The 18,967-nt window shown below is 50.4% G+C and overlaps 1 protein-coding gene across 1 annotated transcript in view; it reads right to left on the reverse strand.

Moving 5' to 3' along the window:
* Positions 1 to 18,967, reverse strand: part of LOC139261979 (glutamate receptor 1-like) — a 631,175-nt gene that overhangs the window by 351,437 nt on the left and 260,771 nt on the right. Inside the window, exon 5 of the mRNA XM_070877138.1 lies at positions 2,241 to 2,294. Coding sequence (XP_070733239.1) covers positions 2,241 to 2,294 — 54 coding nt within the window. The remainder of the gene's footprint in view (positions 1 to 2,240; positions 2,295 to 18,967) is intronic.

Below are 18,967 nucleotides of genomic sequence, written 5' to 3' on the forward strand. Positions count from 1 at the left end.
CACTGAGCTGGGATTCAGGGCTGATCCCTCACTGAGCTGGGATTCAGGGCTCACTCAGTGAGCTGGGATTCAGGGCTGGTCCCTCACTCACTGAGCTGGGATTCAGGGCTGGTCCCTCACTCAATGAGCTGGGATTCAGGGCTGGTCCCTCACTCAATGAGCTGGGATTCAGGGCTGGTCCCTCACACACTGAGCTGGGATTCAGGGCTGGTTCCTCACTCACTGAGCTGGGATTCAGGGCTGGTCCCTCACTCAATGAGCTGGGATAGCTGGCCTGTGAATGTTATTGGGATGAAAGGTTAATGTAGCTCCCACACTGTGAGTGATCGACCTTACTAACATGGAAGGGCCAAGATTGCCCCTATCTGTGAGAGCCCTAAAGAGAGAGTCACACACGGGGAGACATGGGGAGCCGCAAAAGGGGAGACACGGGGAGTCACACAAGGTGAGACACGGGGATCACACACAGGGTGACACGGTGAGGACTGAGCGCCCGGTCGGCGCCGGGAGGGGGGGCGCCATTTTGAAAATTGCCCTCCATTATTTTTGGAGCGATGTACGGGACTGCTCCAGCCGCCTTCCCGCCCCTTAGCAACCGGCGGCAGTGACCCCTTTCCGACCCGCGCGGGAAATTGCCCCGGGAGCTGACCGGTCGACACTCGATGCCCCCACAGGTTACCCGATTGGTTAGTTGCAGTATTGATGCTGTCCTTGTCTATCTCTATGGGGAAGTGAACAGCCTGTACTCACCGGCAGGACCGAAGAGCTCAGTCTATACAACAACAACTTGTGTTTATATAGTGCCTTTAACGCAGTGAGACGTCCCAAGGCGCTTCACAGGAGTATTAGGAGATAAAAATTTGACACTGAGCCGCTAAGGTGATAATAGGGCAAATGACCAAAAGCTTGGTCAAAGAGGTAGGTTTTAAGCAGTGTCTTGAAGGAGGAAAGAGGTAGAGAGGTTTACGTAGAGAGTTCCAGAGCTTGGGGCCCAGACGACAGAAGACACGGCCACCGATGGTGGAGCGATTATAATCAGGGATGGTCAGGGGGGCAGCATTAGAGGAGTGCAGAGATCTCGGGGGGTTGTGGGGCTGGAGGGGATTACAGAGATAGGGAGGGGCGAGGCCATGGGGGGATTTGTAAACATGGAAGAGAATTTTGAGATCGAGGCATTGCTTAACCGGGAGCCAATGTAGGTCAGCGAGCATGGGGGGTGATGGATGAGCGGGACTGTGTGCAAGTTAGGATACGGGGCAGTAAGCACAGGGGGTGATGGGTGAGCGGGACTGGGTGTGAGTTAGGACACGAGTCAGTGAGCACAGGGGGTGATGGGTGAGTGGGATTTGGTGTGAGTTAGGACACGGGGCACAGGGGGTGATGGGTGAGCGGGACTCGGTTCGAGTTAGGACACGGGGCAGTGAGCACAGGGGGTGATGGGTGAGCGGGACTCGGTGCGAGTTAGGACACGGGGCAGTGAGCACAGGGGGTGATGGGTGAGCGGGACTCGGTGCGAGTTAGGACACGGGGCAGTGAGCACAGGGGGTGATGGGTGAGCGGGACTCGGTGCGAGTTAGGACACGGGGCAGTGAGCACAGGGGGTGATGGGTGAGCGGGACTCGGTGCGAGTTAGGACACGGGGCAGTGAGCACAGGGGGTGATGGGTGAGCGGGACTCGGTGCGAGTTAGGACACGGGGCAGTGAGCACAGGGGGTGATGGGTGAGCGGGACTCGGTGTGAGTTAGGACACGGGGCAGTGAGCACAGGGGGTGATGGGTGAGTGGGACTGGGTGCGAGTTAGGACACGGGGCAATGAGCACAGGGGGTGATGGGTGAGCGGGACTCGGTGCGAGTTAGGACATGGGGCAGTGAGCACAGGGGGTGATGGGTGAGTCTCGTCGCCGAGAGCGTGCAGAAACCAAGCGCAGGCAGCGGAAGGAGCGTGCGGCAAACCAGTCCCACCCACCCTTTCCCTCAACCACTGTCTGTCCCACCTGTGACAGAGACGTAATTCCCATATTGGACTGTTCAGTCACCTGAGAACTCACTTTTAGAGTGGAAGCAAGTCTTCCTCGATTCCGAGGCACTGCCTATGGATGAATGAATGAATGAATGAACACATTATAGATTGAGACCCGCCTCCCGTCCCTGTGAGAATCAGGCAGTGTGTGGGACAATCCGGGACTGAAATTATAAAGAAAACATTTAACCTGTTAGGCAGAGGTTTGTCGTGCACCTACCAGGCTCGCGAAGATGTACTGATATCCGCGAATGTGCTTTCCTAAGTTTACAATCTGTAAAATACAGAGAACATTCCTTGTGTTAGCACTGTGGAGACCAGCTCGAGGTTTATCATGTGTGAGGGGCGAGAGATTATTAATATATCCACAGCAGGCCGAGAGAGCAAGTTGCTCAAACCGCCCCCCTCCTCCTGAGTGAGACCCGTCCAGTCCAGGCCAAGGATACAGGATAACTCCCCCGCTCTTCGAAATAGTGGCCGTGGGATCTTTTACATCCACCTGAGAGGGCAGGCGGGCCTTGGTTTAACATCTCATCTGAAAGACGGCACCTCAGACAGTGCGGCGCTCCCTCAGCACTGCGTAAGAACTTAAGAACATAAGAAATAAGAGCAGGAGTAGGCCATATGGCCCCTTGAGCCTGCTCCGCCATTCAATAATATCATGATTGATCTGATCATGGACTCAGCTCCACTTCCCCGCCCGCTCCCCATAACCCCTTATCCCCTTATCATTTAAGAAACTGTCCATTTCTGTCTTAAATGTATTCAATGTCCCAGCTTCCACAGCTCTCTGAGGCAATGAATTCCACAGATTTACAACCCTCTGAGAGAAGAAATTTCTCCTCATCTCAGTTTTAAATGGGTGGCCCCTTATTCTAAGATTGTGCCCTCTAGTTCTAGTCTCCCCCATCAGTGGAAACATCCTCTCTGCATCCACCTTGTCAAGCCCCCTCATAATCTTATACATTTCGATAAGATCACCTCTCATTCTTCTGTACTCCAATGAGTAGAGGCCCAACCTACTCAACCTTTCCTCATAAGTCAACCCCCTCATCCCCGGAATCAACCAAGTGAACCTTCTCTGAACTGCCTCCAAAGCAAGTATATCCTTTCGTAAATATGAAAACCAAAACTGCACGCAGTATTCCAGGTGTGGCCTCACCAATACCTTGTATAACTGTAGCAAGACTTCCCTGCTTTTATACTCCATCCCCTTTGCAATAAAGGCCAAGATACCATTGGCCTTCCTGATCACTTGCTGTACCTGCATACTAACCTTTTGTGTTTCATGCACAAGTACCCCCAGGTCCCGCTGTACTGCAGCACTTTGCAATCTTTCTCCATTTAAATAATAACTTGCTCTTTGATTTTTTTCTGCCAAAGTGCATGACCTCACACTTTCCAACATTATACTCCATCTGCCAAATTTTTGCCCACACACTTGGCCTGTCTATGTCCTTTTGCAGATTTTGTGTGTCCTCCTCACACATTGCTTTTCCTCCCATCTTTGTATCGTCAGCAAACTTGACTACGTTACACTCAGTCCCTTCTTCCAAGTCGTTAATATAGATTGTAAATAGTTGGGGTCCCAGCACTGATCCCTGTGGCACTCCACTAGTTACTGACTGCCAACCCGAGAATGAACCATTTATCCCAACTCTCTGTTCTCTGTTAGTTAGCCAATCCTCTATCCATGCTAATATATTACCCCCAACCCCGTGAACTTTTATCTTGTGCAGTAACCTTTTATGTGGCACCTTGTCAAATGCCTTCTGGAAATCCAAATACACCACATCCACTGGTTCCCCTTTATCCACCCTGTTTGTTACATCCTCAAAGAATTCCAGCAAATTTGTCAAACATGATTTCCCTTTCATAAATCCATGCTGACTGCCTGACCGAATTTTGCTTTTCCAAATGTCCTGCTACTGCTTCTTTAATAATGGACTCCAACATTTTCCCAACCACAGATGTTAGGCTAACTGGTCTATAATTTCCTGCTTTTTGTCTGCCTCCTTTTTTAAATAGGGGCGTTACATTTGCAGTTTCCAATCTGCTGGGACCTCCCCAGAATCCTGGGAACTTTGGTAAATTACAACCAATGCATCCACTATCCCTGCCGCTACTTCTCTTAAGACCCTAGGATGCAAGCCATCAGGTCCAGGGGCTTTATCTGCCTTTAGTCCCATTATCTTACTGAGTACCACCTCCTTAGTGATTGTGATTGTGTTAAGTTCCTCCCCCCTATAGCCCTTTGACTACCCACTGTTGGAATATTGTTAGTGTCCTCTACCGTAAAGTGATACAAAATATTTGTTCAGAGTTTCTGCCATCTCCATGTTCCCCATTACTCATTCCCCGGTCTCGTCCTCGAAGGGACCAACATTTACTTTAGCCACTTTTTTCCTTTTTATATACCGATAGAAACTCTTGCTATCTGTTTTTATATTTTGTGCTATTTTACTTTCAAAATCTATCTTCCCTTTCTTAATCATTTTTTTAGTCATTCTTTGCTGGCTTTTAAAAACTTCCCAATCTTCTGTCCTCCCACTAGTTTTGGCCACTTTGTATGCCCTTGTTTTTAATTGGATACCATCCTTTATTTCTTCAGTTAGCTACGGATGGCTATCTTTTCTTGCACCCTTTCCACCTCACTGGAATATATTTTACTTGAGAGTTGTGAAATATCTCCTTAAATGTACACCAGTGTTCATCAACTGTCCTACACTTTAATCTAATTTCCCAGTCCACTTTAGCCAACTCTGTCCTCATACTTTCATAGTTTTCTTTATTTAAGCTTAGTACGCTGGTTAGAGACACTGGAGTGTCAGCCTAGATTTATGTGCTCAAGTCCCTGGAGTGGGATTTGAACCCAGAGCCTTCTGAAGAAGCTCTTCTCTCCCACCAATTCCCGTTGCCAAGGACATTGATCCCAGTCCGACAGCACATTCACCCTCAGGAAACATGTAGCACAAAGCTGTGGGGTTCACAGACGGGGGCAGTGAGGCAGAGGGACAAGGGGACTCGATCCTACATGACGCTCACACACTCTCACACTCACCCACTCATTCACACACACACACTCACACACAGACACACACACACACTCACACACACACACACACACACACACACACACACACACACACACAGACACACACACACACTCACACACACACACACACTCACACACAGACACACACACACACTCACCCACTCACCCACTCATTCACACACACACACTCACACACAGACACACACACACACTCACACACACACACACACTCACACACACACTCACACACACACTCACACACAGACACACACACACACTCACCCACTCATTCACACACACACACTCACACACAGACACACACACACACTCACACACACACACACACTCACACACACACTCACACACACACTCACACACAGACACACACACACACTCACCCACTCATTCACACACACACACTCACACACAGACACACACACACACTCACCCACTCACCCACTCATTCACACACACACACTCACACACAGACACACACACACACTCACACACACACACACACTCACACACACACTCACACACACACTCACACACAGACACACACACACACTCACCCACTCACACACACACACACTCACCCACTCATTCACACTCACCCACTCATTCACACTCACCCACTCATTCACACACACACACACACACACTCACACACACACTCACACACAGACACACACACACACTCACACACACACACACTCACACACAGACACACACACACACTCACCCACTCATTCACACACACACACTCACCCACTCATTCACACTCACCCACTCATTCACACACACACTCACACTCACACACACACTCACACACAGACGCACACACACACTCACCCACTCATTCACACTCACCCACTCATTCACACACACACACACAGACACACACACACAGACACACACACACACACACTCTACAACACTTCTAATCACAGTTACCCGCTCTGTTCCCATATCCCTTCTAACCCTTCTCCATCCCTCTCTCCAATCTAATGCTCAATGTTGATCCCGAACCTGGATGTGAAGCCCACAGCCTCACCGCTCGGTGTGTGAAGCGTTTTCTCCTGCTCTCTGTTCCAAATCTCCCCTCACTATGTACCCACCCCCCCCGTTCCCCCTTAATTTTTCCCTATTCCTCATCTCTCCCATCTCCTTCGTTTCCACTCCCCCCTCTCTCTCCCCCACCCTCTCCTGCTTCCCCTCTCTCTGTCCCTCTCTCTCCCACTCCCCCACTCTCTCCCCCACTCCCCCTCGCTCTCTCCCACTCCCCCCTTGCTCTCTCCCACTCCCCCCTCGCTCTCCCACTCCCCCCCTCGCCCTCCACACTCTCTCCACACTCCCCCTCTCTCTCTCCTCATCTCTCGCCCCCTCTCGCTCCCCCTATCTCTCCAGCTCCCCCACTCTCTCTCCCACCTCTCTCTCTCCACACTCTCTCCCACTCCCCCTCTCTCCCACTCCCCCTCTCTCTCCTATCTCTCCCAAGCCCCCCCTCTTGCTCCCCCTCTCTCTCCCCCTCTCTCTCACGCTCCCCCTCTCTCCCCCCCTCTCGCCCACCTCCCTCTCTCTCCCGCCTCTCTCCCCCTCTCTCTCTCTCGCTCCCCCGCCTCTCTCTCTCTCTGCCCCCTCTCTCTCTCTTGCTCCCCCCTTCTCTCTCCCGCTCCCCCTCTCTCTCTCCCTCTCGCCCACCTTCTCTCTCCCCCTCTCTCTGTCTCACTCCCCCCCTTCTCTCTCCCACTGTCTCCCTCTCACTCCTCCCCTTCTCTCTCCACCTCTCTCTCCCCCTCTCTCTTCCCCTCGCCCGCCTCTCTCCCTCTCTCTCTCCCCCTCTCGCCCACCTCTCTCCCCCTCTCTCTCCCCTCTCACTCCCCCCTTCTCTCTCCCACTCTCTCCCTCTCGCTCCCCCCTCTCTCTCTCCCCCTCTCTCTCTCTCCCCTCTCACTCCTCCACTCTCTCTCCCCTTCTCGCCCGGTACCACCGGTATTACCTGATTCATGATGGTGTTAAGTTTATCGGCCTCACAGTCGATGATGACCTGCCGATCCTTTCTCTTGTCCAGATCTTTGAAGAGCATCCGATAGCCATCCTCAGTGGTGGTCTCCACACTGACCGCTGTCACCTGCCAGTTCTTCTCTGCGGCCGTATCCAGCACCTTCTGCAGCACCGACAGTCCTGGACAGGATCACAAAGACACCAACGCTCATCAGCATAAGGAGTGTTCGACTGATCCCAGCATGCTCCCCTTCACCACACCTGGGATTCCACAAGATGTTTGTTATAGTTCAAAGCCCTTCCCTTTCAAATCAGTTGTGTTCTTACCCTGAGCATAGGTGAGAAATTTAATACCGAGATAAAATTAGTTGTCCCATGGAAGTACATAGGACAATAAAGACGTTAGGTGCAAATCGTGTCAGTGTAACTGGATCATGTTGTTTGATGAGGGTAGTGCGGTGGATGTGGTGTGTATGGACTTTCACAAGGTCTTTGACAAAGTGTCACAAACAGACTTGTGAGCAATACTGAAGTCTATGGGATTAAAGGGGCAGTGACGGTGTGGATATATTGGCCGAGGGACAGAGCAGGGAGTAGTGGTGAACGGTTGTTTATCAGACTGGAGGGAAGTATACCGTCGCGTCCCCTGGAGGGGTATTGGGACCTAAAAAGTAGTTACATTTATTCTTAAAAGATATCAAAGTGCTACACTTGGTTTCCATTAACGGGGGCTGTACTGACATGTCAGCTCGCCCCAGGATCAATGGCGGAGGGAGCGGAGGTGGTGAGAAAGACTGGAACATGTGGCCAGTGGGAGGAGGAGGGCACCAGGGTTCTCACCAGGGGGCCTTACCCTCCCAGGGTATTCCGACAGCACCTCTCCGGCCTCCCATTCAGTGAGGAGCAGTGTGTTAGACAGCTCCTCATCACCAAGGAGGTGGCCACAGAACTCTGCAACTCCTCCAAACAGTCCTCCAGCCTCACACCAGGACGGCTTAAACACCAGATCCATTTTTCTCACCATGTCCCCATCGTACCTGCCCTGTGTCGTGCCCTATCACTGTGTTCCCCTGGGTGCAACGGTGAAGTGAGAGAGACCACAAAACATCGCAAACTCCATCAATATATGTATGCACAAACACATGTCACATGTCACATTCATTCTAAGCTTGTGCCTGCCACAGTGGAAGAGCTGTCACTGTGTGCGAGGGGTGAGATGTGGGTGTGAGTGTTGGTGGGTAGAGATGGTTGGTGGGTGAGTGCTGGGTGTGTGGTGTTTTGGGCAGTGTGTGATGCTGGTGGTACCGATGGTGGTTATGCAGCATCTGTTGGAGACTTCGCTCACCCTGACCAACCGACTAAGGGGGACCTGCCCTGAGTCCACCTGCTTCAGTCCAGCTCCTTTCCCTATTTGTGCTTCTCCTCGCTGAGGCAGTTGCACAGCCAGCAATGCTGAGACTGAGGTGCTGCCATATCAATCAACCTCCCCTTTAAGTACTGGCAAAAGCCTGTGGCAATGATGTGTTTCGATGAGACTGCACCCGATATTGGTCCACCCTTTGAGTGTAACGCCACTGAGCTCAGCCTTGAAGGCTTGAATTTGCGCTCCAATCATTTTGTTGAGCAGTGAGAACGAATTTTGCGTGCAGTCTAAAGCATTAGCGCCTGGAACTAAATCTCCAACTTTTCTAAAGATTCTCAGGCTATAATGAATGACTAGCCGTCTAATCTTACAGCACATGAGGCCATTGGGCCCATCGAGCCTGCACCGGCTCTGTGACAGAGCGATCTGATCAATCCCACTCCCCTGCTCTCTCCCCACAGCCCCGCACATTTCTCCTTTTTAGTCAGATACCTTTAACAAATCTGTGCTGAATCCCCCCATCAGCTGATGTTTATTCAAGTTCCCAGGCACTCTTTCCCTAATGTCAGATTCTAGTAACTTCCCCATAACTGATGGGCCTGTAGTTACCTGGTTTCCATCTCCCACCCTTCTGACATTAGCACATTTTGGATCTCGCGGCACAATTCCCAAATCAAGAAAGCCTTGACAGATTGTGAAATATTGTTGAGCGCTGGGCGACATTCACTGAGCGAGTGGTCGTGTCTCCTGAGATTACAGCGATCGTTAACTGCGTGGTTGCCCAGAGATTCTACGGAGGACAGGATGAAAGTTTAATTACCACGATCAGCGTCGTAAATGTAGACAAACTTCTGCCACTTGTAGTGTTCGATGAGGCTGAGTAGAGCATTCTGCAAGCCAGGCCTCATCTGGATGACAAACTGGTTGGAGGTGTCGACTGGGAAGCTGGGCGTGATGAAGGAGAGATGCAGGGCTCCACAAAAGGATGTCAGGGTGTTCACCGTCTTTCTGTCGTAAAATCCAAAGATTGCGTAGACCCCTCGGGCAAACAGCGAGCAGACTGCAAAATAGAAACAACAGCGACATCGTGGTCAGTCACACACACACACACACACACACACACACACACACACATACACGTTCAGGGACTTCTTTTCAAAAAGCACAAATCTGTTTGGAAATAAAAAGTTTGTCAGAAATCTACAATGAAAACAGTGGATCAGTCAGCATCGTGAGAGAACAATGTTTCAGCGGGCGTCTGGTCAGAACGTGGGCCCAACAACCAAAGTCTAACGACCGAGCGAAGAGAGAACTTTGCAGCTTTGAACAGCAAATTCATTCTCGTGGGGCAATTACGTGTAAAATTATGAGGGGCCTGGTTCGAATGGATAAAGAGGTCAACAACCAGGGAGCACAGATTTAAAGTAATTGTTAGACATGTAGAGGGGATTTGATGGGAAATGTTTTCACCCAGTGGGTGGTTGGGGTCTGGAACTCACGGCCTGAAAGGGTGGTAGAGGCAGAAACCCTCACCACATTTAAACAGTACTTGGATATGCACCTGAAGTGCCGTAACCTACAGGGCTACGGACCGAGAGCGGGAAGGTGGGATTATGCTGGGTGGCTCTTGGTCGGCCGACGCGGACACGATGGGCCGAATGGTCTCCTCCCGTGCGGTAAATTTCTCTCAGTCTATGAGATGTGGTCCAACTTCCACCTGTCACTGATATCCCCTTCCCCCCCCCTCCCTCCCCCCGACCCCAGTGCAGATTCTGAACATTTGGTCTCACACCACACGGATCTCATCTGATCCGCTGCCGGATAAACTGGACAGGTTCCAACTAGTAGGCAACAAACATAAGAACATAAGAAATAGGAGCAGGATTAGGCCATATGGCCCCTCGAGCCTGCTCCATCATTCAATAAGATCATGGCTGATCTGATCATGGACTCAGCTTCACTTCCCTGCCCGCTCCCCATAACCCCTTATCGTTTGAGAAACTGTCTATTTCTGTCTTAAATTTATTTGATTCAGCTTCCACAGCTCTCTGAGGCAGCGAATTCCACAGATTTACAACCCTCTGAGAGAAGAAATTTCTCCTCATCTCAGTTTTAAATGGGCGGCCCCTTATTCTAAGATTGTGCCCTCTAGTTCTAGTCTCCCCCATCAGTGGAAACGTCCTCTCTGCATCCACCTTGTCAAGCCCCCTCATAATCTTATACGTTTCGATAAGATCACCTCTCATTCTTCTGAACTCCAATGAGTAGAGGCCCAACCTGCTCAACCTTTCCTCATAAGTCAACCCCCTCATCTCCGGAATCAACCTAGTGAACCTTCTCTGAACTGCCTCCAAAGCAAGTATATCCTTTCGTAAATATGGAAACCAAAACTGCACGCAGTACTCCAGGTGTGGCCTCACCAATACCCTGTATAACTGTAGCAAGACTTCCCTGCTTTTATACTCCATCCCCTTTGCAATAAAGGCCAAGATTCCATTGGCCTTCCTGATCACTTGCTATATCTGCATACTAACCTTTTGTGTTTCATGCACAAGTACCCCCAGGTCCCGCTGTACTGCAGCACTTTGCAATCTTTCTCCATTTAAATAATAACTTGCTCTTTGATTTTTTTCTGCCAAAGTGCATGACCTCACACTTTCCAACATTATACTCCATCTGACAAATTTTTTGCCCACTCACTTAGCCTGTCGATGTCCTTTTGCAGATTTTTTGTTACCTCCTCACACATTGCTTTTCCTCCCATCTTTGTATCATCAGCTAACTTGGCTACGTTACACTCAGTCCCTTCTTCCAAGTCGTTGATATAGATTTTAAATAGTTGGGATCTGTAGAATTGACCAATATCTCGCAAAGATTCCAGGTACCTTTCCCCGACAGAGGAGAAGAATCCCTTTCTGGGTTTTAAAATGAGTTTAAAGGGACAGACGAAGCCTGCGGGGGATAAAAGGGGCTGCATTGATGGAGACCCCCCACCCCCCCAGTGTTTGGACTCAGAGGAAAGGGAATTCAAAATGGACCTCAATTACAGAAGCCTGAGATCCCCTAAACATCGATGGGAAGGAGCAGATCAATTTTAAGATTCTACAACATTTTGGCTGCGAAAAAGAGTTACCAAATACAGGAGGTGGGGCCAAATTCGTGTATTAAAGACCCCAGACTGTCTGGGGGAACTATTCACCCTCTGAGAGATAATCGAATTAGCCAATCAAGCACCATGGAAATCATGGTCAAGAAACTGGACAATTCTAAAACAATGCAAACCCAGTGATCGCACATTCTCACACCCTAATCGAGTTACTGCTGACAAAGGAGACATTTGAAAATCAGTGGACAGAACAGTTCAAACAGAGCCCAAGAGATTTGATGGGAGATAACGGAGCTTTTTTTGGGGGATATATCTATCCCCCAGTTTTAGCAGAACACAGAAACTAGCAGTACGAGAAGCAGAAAAAACTACCAGAATACAGGAGACTAGCAGAACACAGACTCGAAAGGAACACAGACAGAAACAAGCAGCTGGAGCTGGGGAGTGAAGAAATGGAGTAGTGAAGGAACCTACAAGAAATCGTCAAGAACTGACCGAGCACGAGGCCCACGAAATGGAAGGTTTTCAGCAACCAAATTGACAACCCGGGCCACCACAACCAGCAAAACGACCAACCAAAACCAACTCAGCAAAAACTGAAGAATCGACCTTTATTTCCACTCTACAATCTACTTCTGAACGACCAATGGGTGAGAAATTACCAAAAAGGACTAACTAAAACTATTCCTAACCAAAGAAAGTGGGTACTTACCCCATACATCCAAAACGCAACTTACCGCATCAACGGACGCACCCCTACCGAAGACTACGCAGTCCGAAGTCCTCTCCTCCGTCCGGGGTACGGCTCGCCTAGAAGGCCAAGTGCAGCGAACCCCGAAACCGTGATTCACCGGCAACTGTCTAAAGGGATTGGTGAGCATAGCCCCTGAACCCCCAGAGCTATAACTTAGTTAGTTAGGGGAATTGGGAGGAGGGAGGCTGGGATAACTTGTGTAAATGTATCTGCATTCTCCTCTTTACCCCATTTAGAGTTTAAGCTGTATTCTTTTCCCCACAGGCTGTAATTTGACATTTTATTCAATGTGTTGTACCCCTCAGTGTGTATTGGTCTGTGTGTGTTATTAAAGGTGTGCCATTTACTTCTTTTTAAACACAATAAAGCCATACCTGCTTCCTACCTTGAAACCGATTGTCTGTCCAAGTCTGTCACAGTCCCTTCATAATTCCAGTGTCTAGAACCAAGGGTGTGGGAGCGATTCGGAATCGCTCATATAAGGTCAGAAGGGAAAGCTGACCCCCTGCAAACTACCCCTTACAGATCCCAGCACTGATCCCTGTGGCACCCCGCTAGTTACTGATTGCCAACCTTAGAATGAACCATTTATCCCGACTCTGTTCTCTGGTAGTTAGTCAATCCTCTATCCATGCTAATATATTACCCCCAACCCCATGAACTTTTATCTTGTGCAGTAACCTTTTATGTGGCACCTTGTCAAATGCCTTCTGGAAATCCAAATACACCACATCCACTGGTTCCCCTTTATCCACCCTGTTCGTTACATCCTCAAAGAATTCCAGCAAATTTGTCAAACATAACTTCCCCTTCATAAATGACTTTGCCTGACTTAATTTTGCTTTTCCAAATGTCCTGCGATTGCTTCTTTAATAATGGACTTCAACATTTTCCCAACCACAGATGTTAGGCTAACTGGTCTGTAGTTTCCTGCTTTTTGTCTGCCTCCTTTTTTAAATAGGGGCGTTACATTTGCAGTTTTCCAATCTGCTGGGACCTCCCCAGAATCCAGGGAATTTTGGTAAATTTCATTGGAACATCTGGCTGAGGAAGTCAGACCTGTGGAGCCTGAACACGGCTGAGACCGAAACACTGAGCATCAATCGAATCCAGCTGCTGTAGGTCCCCTGCAGTCAGAATCAGGGGAGTCAGAACGGGGAACAAAGAACAAAGAACAAAGAAATGGCAGACCAATTGAACAAGTACTTTAGTTCGGTATTCACTAAGGAGGACACAAACAACCTTCCGGATATAAAAGGGGTCAGAGGGTCTAGTAAGGAGGAGGAACTGAGGGAAATCCTTATTAGTCGGGAAATTGTGATGGGGAAATTGATGGGATTGAAGGCTGATAAATCCCCAGGGCCTGATGGACTGCATCCCAGAGTACTTAAGGAGGTGGCCTTGGAAATAGTGGATGCATTGACAGTCATTTTCCAACATTCCATAGACTCTGGATCAGTTCCTATCGAGTGGAGGGTAGCCAATGTAACCCCACTTTTTAAAAAAAGGAGGGAGAGAGATAACAGGGAATTATAGACCGGTCAGCCTGACATCGGTCGTGGGTAAAATGATGGAATCAATTATTAAGGATGTCATAGCAGCGCATTTGGAAAGAGGTGACATGATAGGTCCAAGTCAGCATGGATTTGTGAAAGGGAAATCATGCTTGACAAATCTTCTGGAATTTTTTGAGGATGTTTCCAGTAAAGTGGACAAGGGAGAACCAGTTGATGTGGTATATTTGGACTTTCAGAAGGCATTCGACAAGGTCCCACACAAGAGATTAATGTGCAAAGTTAAAGCACATGAGATTGGGGGTAGTGTGCTGACATGGATTGAGAACTGGTTGTCAGACAGGAAGCAAAGAGTAGGAGTAAATGGGGACTTTTCAGAATGGCAGGCAGTGACTAGTGGGGTACCGCAAGGTTCTGTGCTGGGGCTCCAGCTGTTTACACTGTACATTAATGATTTAGACGAGGGGATTAAATGTAGTATCTCCAAATTTGCGGATGACACTAAGTTGGGTGGCAGTGTGAGCTGCGAGGAGGATGCTATGAGGCTGCAGAGCGACTTGGATAGGTTAGGTGAGTGGGCAAATGCATGGCAGATGAAGTATAATGTGGATAAATGTGAGGTTATCCAATTTGGTGGTAAAAACAGAGAAACAGACTGTTATCTGAATGGTGACAAATTAGGAAAAGGGGAGGTGCAAAGAGACCTGGGTGTCATGGTACATCAGTCATTGAAGGTTGGCATGCAGGTACAGCAGGCGGTTAAGAAAGCAAATGGCATGTTGGCCTTCATAGCGAGGGGATTTGAGTACAGGGGCAGGGAGGTGTTGCTACAGTTGTACAGGGCCTTGGTGAGGCCACACCTGGAGTATTGTGTACAGTTTTGGTCTCCTAACCTGAGGAAGGACGTTCTTGCTATTGAGTGAGTGCAGCGAAGGTTCACCAGACTGATTCCTGGGATGGCGGGACTGACCTATCAAGAAAGACTGGATCAACTGGGCTTGTATTCACTGGAGTTCAGAAGAATGAGAGGGGACCTCATAGAAACATTTAAAATTCTGACGGGGTTAGACAGGTTAGATGCAGGAAGAATGTTCCCAATGTTGGGGAAGTCCAGAACCAGGGGACACAGTCTAAGGATAAGGGGTAAGCCATTTAGGACCGAGATGAGGAGAAACTTCTTCACCCAGAGAGTGGTGAACCTGTGGAATTCTCTACCACAGAAAGTAGTTGAGGCCAATTCACTAAATATATTCAAAAAGGAGTTAGATGAAGTCCTTACTACTAGGGGGATCAAGGGGTATGGCGAGAAAGCAGGAATGGGGTACTGAAGTTGCATGTTCAGCCATGAACTCATTGAATGGCGGTGCAGACTCGAAGGGCCGAATGGCCTACTCCTGCACCTATTTTCTATGTTTCTATGTTTCTGTGTTTCTAGTCAGTGCTCTATTAACTATTTATTCCAGTGTGAAATGATTGAAGATAGCTGTGTTAGCGATTCGAGTCTGTGTGTGATTCATAAAAAATATACAGTGAAATTTACAGCACGGAAGGAGGTCATTCGGCCCATCGTGTCCGTGCCGGCCGACAAAGAGCTACTCAGCCTAATCCCACTTTCCAGCTCTCGGTCCGTAGCCCTGTAGGTTACGGCACTTCAGGTGCACATCCAAGTACTGTTTAAATGTGGTGAGGGTTTCTGCCTCTACCACCCTTTCAGGCCGTGAGTTCCAGACCCCCACCACCCTCTGGGTGAAGACATTTCCCCTCAAATCCCCTCTACACCTCCCCCCAATTACTTTAAATCCATGCCCCCTGGTTATTGACCCGCCTGCTGAGGGAAACAGGTCCGAACTGTCGAGCTGAATTGTTGATTTGAACCCTGGTGCAACCAAGCAGGAAAATGTATCTAACCAATCCTTCACTCAGACTATGGGCAGAACAACCTCCCCTTTGATTTTATTCAGGCGGTTTAGTGTTGGACACACATCGAACTCTGGTTATGGAAAGGTGAAGGTTGGAATATGGCCTCTCAGATTGGCAGTCCCAGCACATCAACATCTTCCATATAACCATCCCATATCTTGCACTGCTCGGGACCGAGGCGAGGGTTTGCTGCAGGTTCAGGTCAAAGACACATTAATCATTCGTCACTCCCCACAGCACGGCCAAATAACTGAGTCGTTTCACAACTCACTTCCCTTAAAATCTCAACCTTGTTGTTCTATCACAAGATTGACCCGAAACATGTCGCACGGCACGAGAGAGCAGGCAGAACCAAACGCAGATTGGGTGACTGCCTTGCGGCACACCTCCGTTCAATCTGCAAGCGTGACCCCGAGATTCTGTTAACAGTCTGCCCCACTCGCATTCTGTCCTCGGTCTCCCACACGGTTCCAATAAAGTCCAACGCGAGCTCCAGGAACACACCTCATCGTTCGATCTGGCATTTTACAGCCTTTGGGACTCAACATCCTGTTCAACAATTTCACATCATAACCTTCGCTCCCTTTTTCCAGATAGCAGGTGATCACTCTACTGTTCATTTAATATCTCTGCCTTCCACCTCATCACAGGAAACCAGGAGAACACCCCTGCTCTTCCTTAAAATAGAGCCACGGATCTTTTACACCCACTCGAGAGGGCAGGGGGGGCCTTGGTTTAACGTCTCATGCAAGACTGTCCCTCTGACAGTGTGGCACTCCCTCAGTACTGCCCCTCCGACAGTGCGGCGCTCCCTCAATACTGCCCCTCCGACAGTGCAGCACTCCTTCAGTACTGCCCCTCTGACAGTGCGGAGCTCCCTCAGTACTGCCCCTCTGACAGTGCGGCGCTCCCTCAGTACTGCCCCTCCGACAGTGCGGCGCTCCCTCAGTACTGGCCCTTCGACAGTGCAGCGCTCCCTCAGTACTGCCCCTCTGACAGTGCGGCACTCCCTCAGTATTGCCCCTCCGACAGTGCGGCGCTCCCTCAGTACTGCTCCTCCGACAGTGCAGCACTCCCTCAGTACTGCCCCCTGACAGTGCAGCACTCCCTCAGTACTGCCCCCTGACAGTGCGGCACTCCCTCAGTACTGCCCCTCCGACAGTGCGGCGCTCCCTCAGTACTGCTCCTCCGACAGTGCACCACCTCCTCAGTACTGCCCCCTGACAGTGCAGCACTCCCTCAGTACTGCCCCTCCGACAGTGCGGCGCTCCCTCAGTACTGCCCCTCCGACAGTGCGGCGCTCCCTCAGTACTGCTCCTCCGACAGTGCAGCACTCCCTCAGTACTGCCCCCTGACAGTGCGGCACTCCCTCAGTACTGCCCCTCCGACAGTGCGGCGCTCTCAGTACTGCCCCTCCGACATTGCGGCACTCCCTCAGTACTGCCCCTCCGACAGTGCGGTGCTCCCTCAGTACTGCCCCTCCGACAGTGCAGCACTCCCTCAGTACTGCCCCTCCGACAGTGTGGCATTCCCTCAGTACTGCCCCTCCGACAGTGCAGCGCTCCCTCAGTACTGCCCCTCCGACAGTGCAGCACTCCCTCAGTACTGCCCCCTGACAGTGCAGCACTCCCTCAGTACTGCCCCTCCGACAGTGCGGCGCTCCCTCAGTACTGCTCCTCCGACAGTGCAGCACTCCCTCAGTACTGCCCCCTGACAGTGCAGCACTCCCTCAGTACTGCCCCTTGACAGTGCGGCGCTCCCTCAGTACTGCCCCTCCGACAGTGCAGCACTCCCTCAGTACTGCCCCTCCGACAGTGCAGCACTCCCTCAGTACTGCCCCTTGACAGTGCGGCGCTCCCTCAGTACTGCCCCTCTGACAGTGCAGCACTCCCTCAGTACTGTCCCTCCGACAGTGCGGCACTCCCTCAGTACTGCCCCTCCGACAGTGCGGCACTCCCTCAGTACTGCCCCTCCGACAGTGCAGAGCTCCCTCAGTACTTCACTGGCAGTGTCAGCCAGAGTTCTGTGCTCGAGTCGCTGGAGTGTGGGGGCTTGAACCCCCCCAACTGCTGACTCAGAGGCGAGAGAGTGCTGCCCACTGAGCCCTGGCCGACACTCAGCCGTGAGAGCGTCTCCCTATGGAAACAAGCAGAAGCAGAGATGAAGAAAGCACTCGTCTCTCCAACGGGGAGCTGTGTCCCGGTCACACCCACGGGTGCTCCACCCACACGGACTGAGTCCCGAGTCCCGAGTTCTGGACCTGAGCAGGTGGCTTGGTCTAAATCACAGTGACCAAACTCCCAGCCAACAGCTCTACGTTTATCATCCATCTCACACTGTGTTGCTGCATTGCCTGGCGCTCTGTCCCTGTGTCCCGACCCCTCACCGTGGGAATGTGATTGGTTGAGTGTTTCACTCTCACTCTGGTTAATATGCAGCTGTCCCCATCCTGTCACTGCCCAGCTTCACAATCACTGGCTCCGTCAGGAACACTGCGTGGTGATCAGCTTTTACCAAAGTTGGGTGGAAACCAGCTTTGGATCGGAATTCTGACCCGGAGTCCGGTTTTGCAAAAATACAATCGAATCAGCCTTCGGGACAGCGGTGCAATGTAATGGAACCTTACAACAACAACTTGTGTTTATATAGCGCCTTTAACATAGTAAAACGTCCCAAGGTGTTTCACAGGAGTGTTGTGAGACAAAGATTTGACAGCGAGACACATAAGGAGAAATTAGAACAGACTTGGTCAAAGAGGGAGGTTTTAAGGAGCGTCTTAAAGGAGGAAATAGAGCTAGAGAGGCGGAGAGGTTTAGGGAGGGAGTTCCAGAGCTTGGGGCCCAGGCAACAGAAGGCACGGCCACCGATCGTGGAGCGATTATAATCAGGGATGGTCAAGAGAGCAGAATTGGAAGAGCGCAGACATCTCGAGGGGTTGTGGGGCTGGAGGAGGTTACAGAGATAGGGAGGGGCGAGGGCCATGGAGGGATTTGTAAACATGAATGAGAATTTGGAAATCAAGGCGTTGCTTAACTGGGAGCCAATATAGGTCAGCGAGCACAGGGGTGATGGGTGAGTGGGATTCGGTGTGAGTTAGGACACAGGCAGCCGAGTTTTGGATGATCTTGAGTTTACGTCGGGTAGAATGTGGGAACCCAGCAGGGAGTGTGTTGGAGGAGTCAAGTCTAGAGGTAACAAAAGCATGGATGAGGGCTTCAGCAGCAGATGAGC

The sequence above is a fragment of the Pristiophorus japonicus genome, chromosome 4 (genome assembly GCF_044704955.1).
Source record: "Pristiophorus japonicus isolate sPriJap1 chromosome 4, sPriJap1.hap1, whole genome shotgun sequence".
In the NCBI taxonomy this organism is placed as follows: Eukaryota; Metazoa; Chordata; class Chondrichthyes; family Pristiophoridae; genus Pristiophorus; species Pristiophorus japonicus.